The sequence below is a fragment of the Sabethes cyaneus genome, chromosome 2 (genome assembly GCF_943734655.1).
Source record: "Sabethes cyaneus chromosome 2, idSabCyanKW18_F2, whole genome shotgun sequence".
NCBI lineage: Eukaryota > Metazoa > Arthropoda > Insecta > Diptera > Culicidae > Sabethes > Sabethes cyaneus.
Genome location: NC_071354.1, coordinates 196,803,042 through 196,821,462, shown reverse-complemented (window position 1 = coordinate 196,821,462; position 18,421 = coordinate 196,803,042). Strand labels below are relative to the sequence as shown.

General features: G+C 40.5%; 1 protein-coding gene across 1 annotated transcript in view; it reads left to right on the top strand.

The window, feature by feature from the left end:
• LOC128734794 (uncharacterized) overlaps nucleotides 1-18,421 on the top strand; it is a 197,616-nt gene that overhangs the window by 113,827 nt on the left and 65,368 nt on the right. Inside the window, exon 8 of the mRNA XM_053829145.1 lies at nucleotides 6,895-7,027. Coding sequence (XP_053685120.1) covers nucleotides 6,895-7,027 — 133 coding nt within the window. The remainder of the gene's footprint in view (nucleotides 1-6,894; nucleotides 7,028-18,421) is intronic.

Here is an 18,421-nt window from a genome sequence, read left to right as displayed (position 1 = left end):
CTAGCTTAGGTTCGATAGCATGGGCAGAAGATGGACAGCAGCGTCGGCACAAGTGCTGTACAATCGATATGCCGCCCGGTTCAGCGACGACAACGACGACGACGACGAAATCCAGCTACTACGCCACGGCACAATGAATTGTCATCCGGGCTCCGGAGATAATCGCCAGCGCTTGTGTCATTGGTTCCGAGACAGTTCGAGTTTTGGATTAGAAACAGCTGAACGCCGCAGGTCGAACCCCGGTGTACGAGGGATAAATGACGAATGTGACGTTGAGGAATGATAACGATGATTGAAATAGATGCATCGGTAAGACATTTTGAAGCCTGCTGTGAATTAGTTGCAACGTAGCCGAAAAAGTGACAACTTTTGATCCTGATTGCAAAGAATTTGAGCCCCTCGTATGATGTTTATCATTACCAGGAATTGAAGTTATTGTCCTTGAGCTTCCATTTTTTAAAACTGTGGTTATCGTCGCCGTTGTCTGCAGCATAGAACCGGGTTGGTCAATTTCCCAGTCGTTTCAGAAGTCGTAAATCAATTTCGACCTGGTGCCGGTGCGGTTGTTGACGAGAACTATTTGCGTCACACTGTCGTCCTGCATCCTTAGGACGTGTCCGCACCACAGTAGCCTACTGACTTTCGCCAGACGCACGATGGGAATCTCTCTGAATCTCTGATTCAAGTGCCTCCGCCGCTCTCCGCTTTCAGTTTGTAATCCGCCAATTATCCACCGGTCGCAGCACCTTCCGCTCCAACACAGCAAGGGAACGTATGTCCTCGGTGGGCAGCATCACAGCTTCAATTCCATAAAAAACTACCGGCTTGATAAGAATTTTGTACATTGTCAGCTTCGTATGGCGATGTATGTTTCTTGGTCGTAGTGTTTTGCGAAGCGCAAAGTAGGCCTGATTTTCCATTTGAATGCTCCACTGGGTCTCCTTATTAGTGTTGTTGTCTGCAGGCACCAGCGATCCCAAATACACGAATTCACCTACCACTTCTAGTTCGTCGCCGTTAATGGTTACCGTCCGTGGAAGGCATGCGTTTGTTTCCTTTGAGTCTCTTCCGTATTTGGTCTTCGACGCATTTATTTTTAGCCCAATTCTCCTAGACTCCGCATTCAATCTGGCGATTGCTTCCGCCGTCACAAAGTTCCTGGCTATGACATCAAAGTCATCTGCAAAGTCTAGGAGTTGACTCTCCTCGTCGAAAATTGTGCCTCTCATTTCGATGCTCGCTTGTCGGATCACCCCTCAAGAGCAATGTTGAACAGCATGCAGGATATAAGCTGTCACCTTATCTCAACCGTCGCCATGTCAGAAAAGGGACTCGAGAGCGTCCCCTAAACACGCACGAAATACACCATTCAATCCAATGTAGCTCTGATCAGTCCGGTCAGTTTATCCGGAAAACCGTGTTCGTGCATTATCTGCCATAGCTGGTCTCGATCGACTGTATCGTATGCTGCTTTGAAATGATTAAATTTCCTACACAACCTTGTACTATCCATGACAGCCGGCAAACAGCATGTGGGAGAGTTCCTTGTAGGTGGCGTTGACCAGCGTTATGTCAACTACAGTCTACAAGTGATGATTTGTTTTAAAAAATCCACACGTTTCAAACTGATTTCATAATTTTGACAACATTATCTAAAAAAGCCTTGTCGCGGTCCCACAAGGAACACCGGAATAACTCCAGAACCATGTGCCATATGGCCACGAACTGTAGGGATTACGAAAATAGAAAAGATTTTCGCAAGGGTTCTCAAATTTGGTGACAAAATATTGAAAGTTATTAAAGTTACGACCATTTAAGGGATGATAAAGATCTTTTGCATGCAATGAGTTAAAAGGCCACTACGACAGTCTTAATGATCATCTTTTGTGACAGGTTCTGATTGCTGTACCCAGTTTACGGCTCATACCCATTGATGGAGTTGAGCCGGTTTGAACCAAACTATGATGGGAGCAAATTATAACCGGATTCGAACCAAAATTCTGTATTCACAAGGCTTGTATCCAAATTCAGATTTGGATTGAATTTGAATTAGACGTGGATTGGATTTGAATTGAATTGGTTTTGGATTAAGTTTTTATTGGACTTGGATTGAAGTTGGATTGGATTTTGATTAGATTTGGGTTGAAATTGGATTCGTTTCGGATTGGATTTGCATGCGGTTTAGATTTGGTTTCAAGGGTTTGGATTAGTTTGGTTCGAATTTTTATTGGTTATAATCGGCTTTGGGTTGGATTTGGATTGAAATTGGATTGGATTTCGGATGGATTAGACTAAATTTATATTGGATTCTGATTGATTTTGAATAAGATTGAAATCGGATTTTGATTGATTTTGGTTTGGTTTTGGATTTGTTTTGGATTAGATTCGTGTCGGATGTTCATTGATTTCGGATTGGATTTGGACGGGATTTAGATTTGTTTTCATGAATTTTTTTCGATTTTTTTGGATCAGATTATTTGGCTTTGGACTCGATTGTGGTTGGAGTTGGATTGGTTTTGAGTCGGATTTGGATTACATTTGAATTGGATCTGGATTGTAATTGGCTTGGAGTGCATTTAAATTGGATCTGTAAAAAAACGTCTTTTTACGACTAGACCCTTATTTATCGAAAGACTTTACAGTCGGCTATTAGAGTACAGGACAGGTACGGGGCTGGTGCACCAATCCTACTGACTACTTTTAGCTGCACCGCTTTGGATCCGGATTGGATTTGTATTTGTTTCGAATTGGTTTTGGATTAGTTTTGTATGCGGCTTAGATTTGATTTCAAGGATTTGGATTAGTTTAGGATCGAATTTCGATTGGATATAATCTGCTTTAGGTTGGATTGGGATCGAAATTGGATATGATTTGGGATGGATTAGACGAAATTTAGATTGTATTCTGATTGAGTTTGGATTGGATTGGATTGAAATCGGATTTTGATTGATTTTGGATTGGTTTTGGATTAAATTCAAATCCAATTTGGATTGATTTCGGATTGGATTTGGATGGGATATAGTTTTGTGTTACAGATTTTTTTTGAGTTGGAATTGAATCGGATCGGATTAATTGGCTTTGGACTCGATTGTGGTTGGATTTGGATTGGTTTTGAATCGGACTTGGATCTGGATCTGGATTGAATTTGGCTTGGAGTGGATTTAAGTTGGATCCGTATTTGTTTCGAATTGGTTCTGGATTAGATTTCTATGCGGCTTTGATTTGATTTTGATTCAAGGATTTAAATTAGTTTTGGATCAAATTTTGATTGAAATTGATGGGATTTGAGTTGGATTTCGGGTTGGATTTTGGGTTGGATTTGAATTGGATTTGGATTTGATTTGAATTTAATTTGGATTGAATTTGGATCGGATTTTAGTTGGATTTGGACTGGATTTCGATTTGTTCCGGAACGGATTCGGGTTGCATTTACAAGCAGTTTAATATTGATTTGATTGGATTTGGTTTGATTTGGTTGAACGGGTGACAACTAAAATTTTGAAATTTTTTCACGGCCCTTATGCTCAACAACAAACGAGCTCAGAGAGAAATGAGAGTAGATATATTTTTTGTTTTGTTTATGCTTGCCCAGTTTTGCTAAAAATGGCGCCGGAACAAGAAGCATTTTGGGAACGCATTGTACACTTCTACGAAGTGCAACAGAAGTCTCGGCAAAAAGTATACGGTACAACGTTTAAAAAGCAAAAGCGGCTTCAACTCTTTACCATTTCCTAAGATGCCTAACAACTATTCGTAAGCAAGGTAGTGGTAGACCAGCCAAAATTATGGACGCAGAAGGACATCGTTCTCTTTCTCGTTTCTTCAACAACAAGCTCTCTGGTTTGGCTATTAATTAAGATGCACCAAACGAATGTTTGAAGAAAATTTTGATCCCGTTTCTACAAAAATATCATGCAGATGGACAATACGTGTTATGGCCAGATAGAATATCAACGAATTACGCTAAATAAACACAATCGTTCCTGAATACCCATTCGATCCCATTTTTATCCAAAAACCACGACCCAAAAAATCTGTCTCAGTGCACCCAATTTGTATTATTTTGAATTGGTTTTGGATTGGATTTGCATGCTGTTTTGATTTGATTTCAAGGGTTGAGATTAGTTTTGGTTCGAATTTGGTTGGAATTGATCGGATTTGGGTTGGATTTGAATTGGATTTGGACAGAATTTGGATTGGATTTGAACTGGATATGAATTGGATTTGGATTAGATTTGAATCGGATTCGGATCAGATTTTAACTAGATTTAGACTGGATTTCGCTTGGATTTCGATTCGTCTCGAATTGGATTCGGGTTACATTTCCAAGTGGTTTAATGTTCATTTCAATTTAATTTTGATCGAATTTGGTTTGAACTGGATTGGATTTAAGCTGGATTTAGATTGGATGCGGATTGGGTTTGGATTAGATTTAAATTAGATTTGCATTGGATTTTAATTAGATTTTTGGTTTGAATTAGTTTGATTTGGTTTGGATCCGGACTAGAATTAAATTGGATTCGGATTAAGTTTGGTTTAGATAGTTATCGAGTTTTCATTGAATTTGGATTGGATTCACGTTGAATTTGTATTGGATTTGGCATGGGTTCAATTTGATTTTAACGATTTGAATTGGTTTTGGATGGGATTTGGAACGGAGTCTGATTTGGTTTTGGTTGGGATTGGATCAGATCGGGTTAAGTGGATTCGGACTCGGTTTTGACTTGATTTGGATTGAAGTCGATCGGATTTGTGTTGGATTTAGATTGGATTTGAATCGTATTTGGATTAGATTGATTTTGGACTGGATTTAATTTGGCTTGCATTTGGATCATATTTCGATTGGATTTGAATTGGTTTCAGACTGGATTATGCTTGGTTTTGGATTGGATTAGATTTCAATAGGATTTTGATTGAATTTTGATCGGTTTTGGATTAAAATTGGATTGGGTTTGAAATGGATTCGGACCGGATTTTGATTGGATTTGGACTGGATTTGGATTCGATTCAAATCAGATTCGGATTAGATTTCAATTGGATTTGGATTGAATTTTAATTGCGTTGGATTTAGATTGAATTTGAATTCTATTGGATTTGGATTGTTTTTAGATTGAATTTTATTCCAATTTTGATTAGATTCTAACTGGGTTTAGATTTGATTCCAGTTTTGAATTACATTTGCATGCGTTTTAGATTTAATTTCATGGATTTGCATTGGTTTCGATTGGATTTCGCTCAAATTTCGATTGAATTCAACTCAGATTGGACTTAGATTGGATTTGGTTTGGGTTTGGATTCTAATTGAATCGGACTTGGATTGGATGTGGACCGACTTTGTTTTTGGTTTGGATTGGATTATTATTTGATTTGGTTCGGACTCAGATTGGATATTAAATTGTATTCGGATTAAATTTGGAATAAGTTCGAATTGGTTTCGGACAGGATTTGCAAGCGCTTTGTTTGTTTGCAAGATTTTTTTCGAAGGATTGAATTTGATTTGATTTTAAGGATTTGGACCGAACTTGGATTGGTTCTATATCGGATTTTGATTAAATTTGTACTTTATTTGTACTTTAAATATGACACATTACAGAAAGCTAATTTTAGAGAACGAATCTTTACATCCATATACACTGTTTCGAGTAGTCTGATGCCGGGTTTGCCATAAAAGACGATGATTCCGGGTTCCTTATCAAGATTCATATAATCAAACGGTAAAATTCTAGTGCCATGATGAACTTATTAACAATTGGAACAATCGCCACTATTGCGATCGGCCCCCGTGCCGCACAAGCCGAAGACAGCAGATAGCTGATGTAAATAAATAGACGTTCAATTTAAGGATACAGTCGGCTCACGACGCCCCCTGACGGTAGAGCATAGGCGCAGCGGGGAGGCAATAGCGACGACGACGACGACGACCCGATACCAAGGACATAGATCCGCATCGCACTCGCACTGATGATGGTCGAACTAACAATCGATCCACCACCGCACCGCACCGGGAGTTGAGTGCGGGGAAGGGGAAGAAACGGCAGAGACACAATCCTCTTGGAAACAGAACGGACACGTTCACGCAGCACCGAGAGAGCACAGTGGGTAACAATTTTAAGCCGTAACTAAAACAGTGTGTCCTTTTCGTTTTCCCGCAAATTCATCCGACCTCCCGACCTGACAGGAGGAAATTGGCCCCTTCTAGCTTCCGAGCGAGCGTCGCTTGGTGCCAGCAGCGCGCGCCTCATGTCCAATGCGAGAAAAATCCCATTCGAAAAGGGTCTGGATTTGAAGGAACGGAATTTCGCTTCCTTTCGACAGCTTCGGCCGAAAGTATCATGTACCTCGGTTTGAGATAACGGAAGCGGCAAGCGGATGGGCACTGCACTGTGTATTTATGTATGTACGTCGTCAAGCGGTCGTCGGTGGCATCCTTATTGGCAACGGACGAACAACGGCGAAGGGGGCCGGCGACGCCGTGGCGCACAGGAGAACCTTCGTGGAAGAGCAAATATGTATGTCGGATATCCACTTTGACGAAAACATAAATTATTTCCCGCTGGGTGGCTGACATCGTCTCAAATTAGTCTGATGAATAAAAATGGACTGTTCGTGTACGTTGGAGATTATTTTTTTTATACGATTACGGTATTGGATGTCTTTGGTAAAAGTTTATCTAGGTCGCATCCATATGGTACGTGCGCTGGAGCTGATTTTTCAATGTTTGCCTTCTTAAAGCTTCTTTTAATGTGAATTTCATTACATTAAGTTATTTCTATAGCTCACTTACGGTCCAATTTTCGTGCAAGGCTTCCAACAGTTTGGGGTGTTCCATTTATTCGCTCTCAATCATTGCGAAAATAAATCTAAAAATTTGTTTTTTTTTTCTTCTCGTTTCAGGTATGGAAGCTATTATGTCAGAGTTCTTCAACGATACCACAACCGCCTTCTACATCATTCTGGTGGTGTGGTTCGCCGATCAATACGACGCCGTGTGCTGCCACACGTCTGTCACGAAACGTCACTGGTTAAGGTAAGTGGAAATGTTGTTTTTCTCCGGTGTCGCTCCGGTTTGCTGTTGTTGCCTCCGAGCGCGGGAGGTGGGGTGGGCACCTAATTCGTTTTAAAAGAGCTTTATTTTTCCGCTCCCTTATCTGCCCGGTCCCGTTTAACCGGGTCTATTTTTCATTCGAGCTTCCGAGAATTCAAAAGATCCGCGTTCGTTTTGATTGGAGGACTCGGTTGGTGGATGCGGGGGAAATATGTTTTTCCTACGCAGATGACCGACGACCTGCACAGGTGCTCTTTGGCTGCCTATTTTTCGCTGTCCGCATTCTTCGTCGTACGCGTTTTTTTCTTCTAGCAAGCAAACGTTCAATTCATATCTGTCATAATATTTTTCTCTGTTGCGTTTTTATCTTATCAAAACAGCTACGTTGTTCGCCGGCCAAACTGTACTTGGTGGAGTTAAAAGTCAAATCGAGAAGCTAGCAAAGTTCTCAACCGTTTCCGTCTTTCATTCTGATCTGGTTGGGTAACTGAAATCTTGAAACTCATCTTAATCAGATTTATCTGGCAATGGAAGTTAAATGGAGCACTTTATGTCAACAGGAAAAAATCTAAGGGTTTGATAGCGTTTTTTCGTAAAACCTTTTAAGCTTCAGCATATTGATGAATATGAGAAATTTACCATCGTAAATTTAAGATAAAACATTTGTCTGGCTTTATCTAGAGGGATCATGACACAATAGAAATTGGCTTTTCAAGTGGATTTTGACATCCTCACTAAGATGCCCAGTCACTTATACAGTTCAACGTTCCTTCCTGATTGAACGACTTGGCTGGGGAACTTTTTTTTAGTTTGTAGGCAAATATGCAATTTTGCAACACCAAAATATTTAATATTTTTCGTTCGTTGGTAACTGGACGGTTTCTGCTGAATTCATTTAAGCTGGCAGAGTTCATAATAGAAATATCTTCGAAAACTTATTTTAATAATTTCGCGTTCTACTGATCATAAGCGCTCTTGGATAAGGCTTTGAAAACTCTGTTCAGTAAGTAGATTGCTAGGTAATCCTAGAAATATGCAAGCTGGCATTCACAACAAATCGTCGTCCTATTGGCATATTAGCTTTTTGACAGTATAGCTGTTGACTTTGTTAACTGAATTGACTTTTAAAATTCTGTTTGTATTTTAGTCAGCAGCAAATCAGCATTGTCTGCACTTTGAGCGGTTTTAGGAAGTTAAGAATTTGAGACGAAAACAAGTCTAAAGAAAAATCCAAATAACACGTTAATAAACGACAATTTGACTGCATTATTACTGAAAACGATTTTGAAAATCAAGCTTGTTTTGACGCTGTCCAATCCTGTTCCGTTCCGTCCGAACGAGTTCTATCTTACCGGCAACCTTATTCCCCATTTGTGGAGTTAACGCTTCTAAAACGACACAGACACGGAAATTCGGACAATGGGAAAAAAGCCCTAGCCCTAGCCCTAGCCGTAGCCCTAGCCCTAGCCCTAGCCCTAGCCCTAGCCCTAGCCCTAGCCCTAGCCCTAGCCCTAGCCCTAGCCCTAGCCCTAGCCCTAGCCCTAGCCCTAGCCCTAGCCCTAGCCCTAGCCCTAGCCCTAGCCCTAGCCCTAGCCCTAGCCCTAGCCCTAGCCCTAGCCCTAGCCCTAGCCCTAGCCCTAGCCCTAGCCCTAGCCCTAGCCCTAGCCCTAGCCCTAGCCCTAGCCCTAGCCCTAGCCCTAGCCCTAGCCCTAGCCCTAGCCCTAGCCCTAGCCCTAGCCCTAGCCCTAGCCCTAGCCCTAGCCCTAGCCCTAGCCCTAGCCCTAGCCCTAGCCCTAGCCCTAGCCCTAGCCCTAGCCCTAGCCCTAGCCCTAGCCCTAGCCCTAGCCCTAGCCCTAGCCCTAGCCCTAGCCCTAGCCCTAGCCCTAGCCCTAGCCCTAGCCCTAGCCCTAGCCCTAGCCCTAGCCCTAGCCCTAGCCCTAGCCCTAGCCCTAGCCCTAGCCCTAGCCCTAGCCCTAGCCCTAGCCCTAGCCCTAGCCCTAGCCCTAGCCCTAGCCCTAGCCCTAGCCCTAGCCCTAGCCCTAGCCCTAGCCCTAGCCCTAGCCCTAGCCCTAGCCCTAGCCCTAGCCCTAGCCCTAGCCCTAGCCCTAGCCCTAGCCCTAGCCCTAGCCCTAGCCCTAGCCCTAGCCCTAGCCCTAGCCCTAGCACTAACCCTGACCCTAACCCTAACCTAGGGTTGGTCGCTTACATTTTAATAACTCTTTACTTTTAGGACATCAAATTGTGACTAGGTTTATCGCGGTCCTAAGAAATCTTGTTGGAATGAGAAGACTTTTCAGTTTTTCTCGTTTTCTTCCCAAGCACAGATATCAAATTAGTTTAAGTCTGAACGTCGTAAAGAATCTTCGACCTATTGGGACGAGGCGGTTTTGTCACTTTTTTTTCTAAAAATAAAACAATCGATAAACAGATGTTGTGTGTAACTGTCGTCCCTGCCTGTGAAGCAAGGCGATCACGAAGAAAATGTATAGGGATATTTGACTTTGAAATTTGTCGTTAATTTTCACTCATTGAAAGGAATATTATAGTAGAAACCACATAATTGCTACTAATAATCTGTTCTGTTAATCGGTATCCAAACCATAAAAATCCATTCATTATTGGCAAAGCTGTTACCGTTCAACATCTTTCATATTTTCGTGGTAGTAGCTGGAATCTAAATAATGGAATAACACCCTGTGGTAAGAAGTCAAAAATTTGTTGGAATTGGAATTTTCGTGATAAAATTTTGCTTATTGACAGAAAATCGCAAGTTTAGTTTTCAAATTTAATTAAAACTGTTTTTTTAGAATTCCTTTGAAAATGAAGAAAATAATTTGAAATATAAGAGGGGATAGTGGAAGATTTACCCGATCCGACCATGGAAGCAATCTCTTTGCGTGCCTATTCAACCTCCTATGGACGGCCCCGCTTCTTGATATCTACCCGAGCAGGAGCAAAGAGCAAAATAATATAAAAACAATATAAAACTGTGTTATAATGCTATATTTTGTTATTGAATAGATGTGGAGTTGTGGAGTACATTGATAACACATTTTGTTATTGTGTAGATATTTAGAATAGTGATTGTAAAATGAGTTTAATAACTGATTTTGTTATCATATCTTATTTTAACCTTAAAATGACATTCGAAATATTTCATAAATTTTTTTTAATGATTGAAGAAATTTTTGGATTATAAATATTTTAAAAAATGATTTTTTAATATCTCATATGCTACTACATTTGTTATTCAATGCCTTATTAATACTAAAATATGTTATTCTAAACTCTGAATACGGTCATGTTATTCCTTTGTTATTCAAAGTAGTAGAACACAAGTAGTTATTCTTTTGGCCTTGAAGGAGCAAATTTTTTTTGTTATTTTAACAACTATGTCAGCCAAAACGAGACCAAATTTTGATATGAATTATTCGATTTCCAATAACGCATTTTGATATTTGATTTTGCTTTTCGCTCCTGCTCGGGTACGCTATAAGGGCTCAAAACAACAGAAGCCGTATTAAGAATGGAACGATTCACACAGATTCCGCCTCTAATAAAATTTAAAATAAAAACACACACAGATTCTGGTTTGTTTTTGATATTATACTGAAATGGAAGTATTGGAAGATGAATTTAGAATCCGTTTCAACTGCAAAGTCTTGGCACACATTGGCACATATAACACGTTGAAAAAAGAGAGCCTTCGATTCTATATGAGCGGAGTTTTGCTTCTACGCGTGCTGGCAGAGCATTTGGAGACGCTTATAGAAGAATTGTTCGTACGACACCAATCAGCAAATCGCTTAACAAAATTTTGTAGCTGCTCTATGTGAGGACTGACATGGATCGAACAATAAGAAATATTTTCAAATCATCAGTTGGGACGCACGTTATTAAAATATATGAGGATAAGTAATGGTCCCAAATTGCTTCCCTGTGGAACACCAGGTTTAATACCAAACTAACTAATTAACACGAAAAATTGGTCATTCATTTTCTCATCCGTATTTTTTGTCAAGAACGATAAACAATTGATTTCATTCAATTAGTCACCAAGTGGTTCGAATTTGCCTCAAATTGAATTGATTGCATGGAAAGCAATCCGCACGAAATTAACCAGTCAAGTCAGATTTCATTGCATCGATTTTGAATTTCCCAGTTATCCCCCAGATGATACGCTTGAATAGATTTATTCAGCTCGACATTGATTGAACATTCTTTGCTCAAACAATCTTTTGTCAATAGTGATTCGATTATATTTTATATTTCCCACCCAAGCAGCATGTGGTCCAAAAACCAGGACGAGTTCCATTCGTGTAGGAAGCATTCGGTGATTGCTTTGCTTGAACTTTGAGTGTAAAGAGGCACATGTTTTCTGCTAACTAGGTCAGTTATATTGAGGAACATACTATTTTAATAATGTTATTTGCCAGTCGGTATCGAAGAAATTGAATAACGAGTAAGATTATACGGATATTTTATTTTAGGAAAAACAGTAGAAGTAATTAACAGAAGCATTTATCAATAGTAGCAGTAAAGCTGATTCAATAATTAAAATAAATAGATAGCAAGATGATACGACAAATTGAAAACAACGATGGAAATATCGTTTAGAGTAAGGATGTTTACAATAAATTTAACAGAACACTCGTTTTTCCAACGGAAAACTACTCGACTATCGTGCAAACGATGAAAAAATTCAAAAGTACCATTAAATATCATCATCATAATTTTTGTAAACATTTATCTAACTGGTAAGGCTTGCATTTCCTCTTTCCCCTTGAGTAGTATCATTTCCGCAAATATTGAATCATGCCGACCCACTTACAGACTTCCTCGTCGCAGTCGATACATTTTTACAACCCCCTCCCTTCGTATGGTTTGTACATTTTTTCCGCACCTTTGGGGATCGCCTAGCGTTTACGTAAGAAAATTGTTATTTTATTTCCATTATCATGCTTCTCAATTGCCAATTTTTGTAGTTGAAAATTTCGTTCTTTTCTCTCCCTCCTTCATTTGCGTTCATCATCAATGCACACTCCCTTAGGCACATCTTACACCACTGCTTACCCACAGCGGACTGTGTCGGTGGTGCGGCGAAGGTGACTGGATCAAACCGAATACAGCATGGAAAAGGAATTTTCCTAACTTACTTAGCCGGCAATAATAGCAAGGGTTCATAATTTATAAGGCTAGCTTTTTTTTCGACAGTTCTCCGTTCTTCGCAGTGACACTCCCGGAACGAGAGGACGACCGTGCCCAATATTTGCTCAGATCGATTCGTCGTCCGTCTCTCGAGCGCAGTTTTCGGTGTTCAACTAGGGTTAACAGCAGTAGGAGGCTTTCGTTTTATATGTTAGGCTGTTCGTACTTGCCAGTTCAAACCTCAATCATGTGGGTGAAACTAGCCGTGCCGAAATATGACGCGGATGCGTTTATGTGAAAATTTGGTTCATTGCGTTGGTAAACAATGATGGGTTTCGTATGATGTAACGTAACGCAATGATGTGTTACTCTTTTTTCTGTGTCACACAATGATGCCACCTGCATTAGGGTATGCCTTTGCGGATAATCATTTTTAACTAGGTTAATTAGCGACTTCTTTTTCACACCTGTTGAAGGAAAGCCACCTTGTAATTGAGCGAAGTCGTCACTGAATATTGATTTTATTCGACGAAGAAAATTTTCCATCACGTTTCCATCACAAAGAGGGAGTGAGCCAAAAGTGAATGTGCTAATGATGGAAGTTTGTAACCGAAAACAGCGGTCCAAGAACTTGTTCCTCGGAAAAACGATGCAAGAACTCGATGTTCAGGATTAACTTTCGCAGTTTATTCGCTCACACACTACATCTACTCGGATGTGATACTGCATGCGGAAGCATGTTCCCCGGCATGTGTAGCGGAAGGTTTTCAAGTTGAATGTTGGAAATTCGTAATAACGATTTCTCCCCCATAATGGACATTCTGGTGGGGAACATATTCTGCTTGTGCGGAGTCACTAGCGCGGATGGAAGAAGGCATACGAAACTCCAAATCCCATCTATCACTCATTGAAATTTGATTGCTTCTTCAAACAATCGATTTCTTGCACTCTCGCTACCGCCGCCGTTTTTCGCCAGTTAGGAATGCTATACCGTGGAAAACGGTTGAGTTCTATCTGTATCGGATTTAACTCTCAGCGATGTGCTTTCCTTTTTTTTTGGTCTTCGTTTTGCTGCTTGCACTCTATCTCTGTACTGTACTGTACTGTACTGTACCATACAAACAGATTAAATCTTTGAAATAACGCCGCTTCCTATGAAATCGATTGTTCTTCAGGTTGAAGAGTGCAATATATTCCCCCGGTAGAAGAGATTGAATAGCTCCAAGGGTCGGGCCGGGCCGGAAAAACGAACTGTATTACATCGTATATTGTGCAGAACTTGAACTTGACACAACTTACAGTCATAATTTTGCTTCTAATATACTTTATTAATTAACATATTGCCCTCCACTGGTGACATGCACGGTAATGTGTTAACAAAAAATGTTCAGGTTTGTGTATAATTGCGTCTATAGCATTTCTTTTTCTTTTTTCATTTTCAATTCTAATGCTAACCTTCTTTCATAGCAGCACAATGACGAATGCAGAGTATAAATCAGCTGCTAATCTCGCGTCCAATTAGACGTACATTTCGTCATTCATCAAAATGTATCTTTTCAGGACTTTTCCAGGAGAAGGTCTTTGATCTTTTCGTCGAGGAAATTTGCTGGGATGAAATCCTTTAGGTGCTCGTTGTTTCTTGTTGGTTCTGATGTTATGGCTTTTCTTGATATTTTGCACAGTTCCGATGCTTAAGTTTTGATTTCCTAAGTTTCTCCATACTTCTTAACGATTTTAAACTCTGCAGACGTTGATCTTTTTGCGATCTTCGCTAATTCGCGCAACGATAGCTTTTCGGAGCACCATTTGCTTAGAATTAATCTGTGTATCGACATTGTTATTCGAACCATGCTCTTGAAATTTACACTTGTTTTGACATATATCAGTTGTTTTACAAAAATCAGCATTTTATATACCTGGGAAAAATAACCCTAACACGAAGATGAAAAATATTGAAGCAGTAAGATACAAAAGATACAGTAAAAACATTAATATTTTTTGTCAGAAAAGATAACCATACCATCAAACTTATTATAGTCTACCATAACTTTCAAGGCTGTGAGAGGTTCTACCATAAAAATTGGGGGGTTGTTAAGTATCTTAACAATAAAAAAAATCTATTTTTTCGCGAACAAAAGTTTTTATTTACGGCAAATGTTATAGTCCTGTTATGGTAATTTTTTTAAACGAGAAAGCAAAACATAATTAGAAAAGACAGTAAATTGTGATGAAAAATAGCCAATTCTATTCCACAAAATAGGAAACAAAAATATGAATAAAATTTAAATTTAACACTACAATAAATATACCATAAATTTCAATATTAACAACAAAAACTGTTGTAAGCGCATAGTTTCTACTACAAAATTGAATGTAAATTTTTTTTCGGGTACACACTGAAATGGTTTTCATAGCTTTTCGTTTAAAATTAGCCTTGAACCATTGAAAAACTAGTGTCTACTTTATTAAATGAACGTTCTTTATACCGATTGGCAACTTATTCTCACGGCAACACAATGCCAAATGCAGAGTTATATTTTAAAGCTTCGTAGCACACGGTCCGGCTACTGATGTTCGTTGTGACTGTGAGTGAGTGTGTGAGTGTAAGTGACTGACGACTTGTTATTTCAATCTCTTTTTGCGTCAGTGAAATGTCAAAAGTGAAGTATAGCCTCTTGTTATATTACAATGGCACATAGGGTAACCAACTTATTTTGCACCTCATCTGTAGTAGTACATAATTTAGACACTTACAGCAAAATCGAATGGAAATGTCCAAATTATGACAGCTATTAAAGGGTTCTAAAATAGGTTGGTTGCTCTACAGAATATCGATAGCATTATAGCATTGATTGGAGTCCGTATCCCATTCGATCCCGCATTTTTTACCTCGTTCATCCGACCTCATGTTCATTCGGTTGGTCTCGTGTTTCTTTAGCCTAGCGTCTCGCTTCCATTCAGTCTCATGTCTATTTAATTTCCCATCTGTGCAGTTGACTTCATGTATTGGACGTGGTTACGTCGATTCAGCTTCGGATCTATTTTCCGAATCCATTGGGCCTTGCGGCCATTTGACGTTCAGTTCTTTGGGCTGTAAGACCTATCGTTAATTCTGTCCCACGTTCTTTCGACGTCACTTTCATTTCATCGAGCGTCCATTCGACCTAACGATCAATCGACCACATATCCATCTGGCCTCATGTCTATCGGGTCTCCCGCCCATAGGGATTCGCGTGCATTCAGTCTCGCATCAAAAACAATAAATAATCACAGAATGACGGATCTACTTTTACTTATCATAAAAATTCCGGTCGATTTCGTTGAAAACTCTGGATTTCCCGGGTGCAGTTTGACTTAAAATCAAGCAGTCTGTATACGCGCAACGATAGAATTGGAAGAATAAAACAAAATTAGGTATTAGACCACCTAATGGTACAGACGGCAGTAGTTTAGTGAGTAAAACATTCGGGTATCAACCAAGAGAGCGTGCTGCTACAACCCGATATATTTTTGGTCAATATGGAGATTTTCCAGTTTATCCAATTAATCATTTTTCGCATCAGACACTTCCTTCCTTTCCAAAAAAACTGAAGTCAAGGTTGAAATTGGACTTGAAATTAGACTTGGAAATGGATTTGAAGTTAGACGTAAACTTGACTTAAAATAAGAATTGAAATTGGATCAGAAATTGGGTAGAAATCGGATATAAACTGAATTTAAATTGAACTTGAAATCAGTGCTGAAATTAGACTTAAAATTTTATTAGAAATTGATCTTAAATTGGACTGAAAATCAGTGTTGAAATAGGACTAGTTATTGGGAAATTGTTAAATTGGACCTAAATTTTAACTTTTGATTGAACTTGAAATTAAATTTGAAGTTGGACTTTGAAACGGGCTTAAATTGGACTTGACGCTAAACTTGAAAATATATTTGAAACTGGACTTGAAGTCTTACTTGTAATTGGATGGAAACTGGAACTGGTTTTACATAATGGCTTGTAGCAAAAATAGCGGCCAGTTACATTAAAAACTGCGAGCTTACACACTAAAATTTTTTTACCGAACTCTGAGCAGCCGAACGTTCGGTAAAATTCAATGGTGCCAATCGACGTTTACGGATCATTAGTAATGTTTGGCATCATAAAAAAATTTTACCGAACGTTCTGCTGCTCAGAGTTCGGTAAAATTTACGATAATTTACCGAACTCGGTACTTTTTTTAAGTGTGTTCGAGTTACACGAGTTATTTTGTTGTACGTTAAATTTTACAGAGAAGATGGGACACGTACCCCAGTGGACTCCAAACTTGGCATGGGCCCCAGTGCCCACGTGTACTCGGCATCACGGCCATTCGACCTCGCTTCCATTCGACCTCACGTCCCTTCAGGCTCGCGTGTGTTTTGTTTCGCATCCATATTTCGTAATCTTTTTGTTCATTCAACTTCACGTCCATTTGGCCGTGCTTTGGCATGTCTATTTGATCTTGCTCTCATTTGTTTAGCCCCAATATCCATTTGGCCTCCCGTCTATTTGGTCTCACCTCTATTTGGCCTCACGGACATTTCCTCTCATGTCCACTTGGTTTCATTCGGCCTCCTTTCCATTTGGTCTAGCGTCCATTTAGCATCACGTCCTTTCGACCTCGCGTTCATTTGGCTTTGCGTCCATTGGGTCTTACGTCCTCTAGTTCTCACGCCATTGGGTCTTGCAGTCATTAGACCTCGCGTCCATTCGACCATTCGGCTCATTGCCGGTTTTATATCCGTCCAGTTCCAAGTCCATTTGCCCTCACGTATGTATATCCGGCATCGCATCAATATGACCTAGTCTTCATTCGACCTCATGTCCATTTTACATAACGTCCGTTTGACCTCGCGTCCATACAATGTCGAGCCTGATCGCCCATTCTTTTGACCTCATCCATTCGACTTCACATCAATTTGACCTCAAATCCATCTGGCTTCGTGTCCATTTAGCCGTGCGTCATTGAGCCTCGCGGCCATTCGAAGTCGCGTCGTTTAGGCCTCGTGTCTATTCAGCTCTGCGTTCATTCGCGGTCTCACCTCCATTAAGCCAAATGCTCATTTCACCTCGTGTCCATTCGGTCTCACGCGCATTCACCCTCATTTCCATTTGGTCTAGCGTCCATTCTACCTCACGGCCATTTAACCTTGCGGTTATTTGACTTCTCGTCCATTGTATCTGACATTCATTGGATTATATCCGTTCAATTCCAAGTCCATTCGGTCTAACGTCTGGCATTGTTTGGCATTGCGTCCATTCGACTTTACGTCCAGTCGACATCGCGTTCGTTTGGCTGGTTTCTATTCAGTTTATCGGATATTTGATTTCTCACCCATACTTCGTAATTGTCTTTCTGCCTTATCTTTGCATTCGACATAACGTCCATTCGGCCACGTATCTATTTTGCCTTGCGTCATTGGGCATCGTAGCCATTCGATGACGCGTCCCTTGGCCCTCATGTCTATTTAACGCTGCGTTCATTTGCGGTCTTACATTCACTCAACCCGATGTCCATTTGGCCTTGTGTCCAATTGACTTCCCGTCTATTTCGCCTTCCATCTATTTGGCTTTGGCGTCCATTTGACCTAGAAGCTCATTTGTGGTTTCACACCAATATCCATCTGACCCCTTGTTAACCCCTTGGCCTCTCCTTTATTTACCCTCCCGGGCATTTGGTCTCGTGTTCAACTGGTTTCATGTTCATTCGGCCTCACTTTCATTTGGTCTAGTGTTCATTGAACCTCACGTCCATTTGATCTCGCGTTCATTTGATTTCGCGACCAATGGGTGCGTCCGTCTCGTGATTGGGCCTTTCAGTAGTTAGACGTCGCGTTCATTCGGCCTTGTATTCATGGGCTGTTCCATATCCGTTTCAAGTCCATTTGGCTTCACGTATATCTGGCATCGCGTCCATATGGCCTACCTTCCATTCGAATTCATGTCCATTCGACATGACGTCCGTTTGACCTTTCGTTCATACAGTCTCGTGCCTTATCGTCCATTCTTTCGGCTTCATCCATGCAACCATTCGACTTCATCTATTTGACCTCAAGTCCATTCGACCCCACGTCCATTCGGCTTCGTGTCCCTCTGGCCGTAGGTCATTGGACGTCACGGTCATTCGAAGTCGCGTCCCTTCTGCTTCGTGTCCATCCAGCGCTGTAATCATTTGCGGTCTCACATACATTCAGCCCCATGCCTAT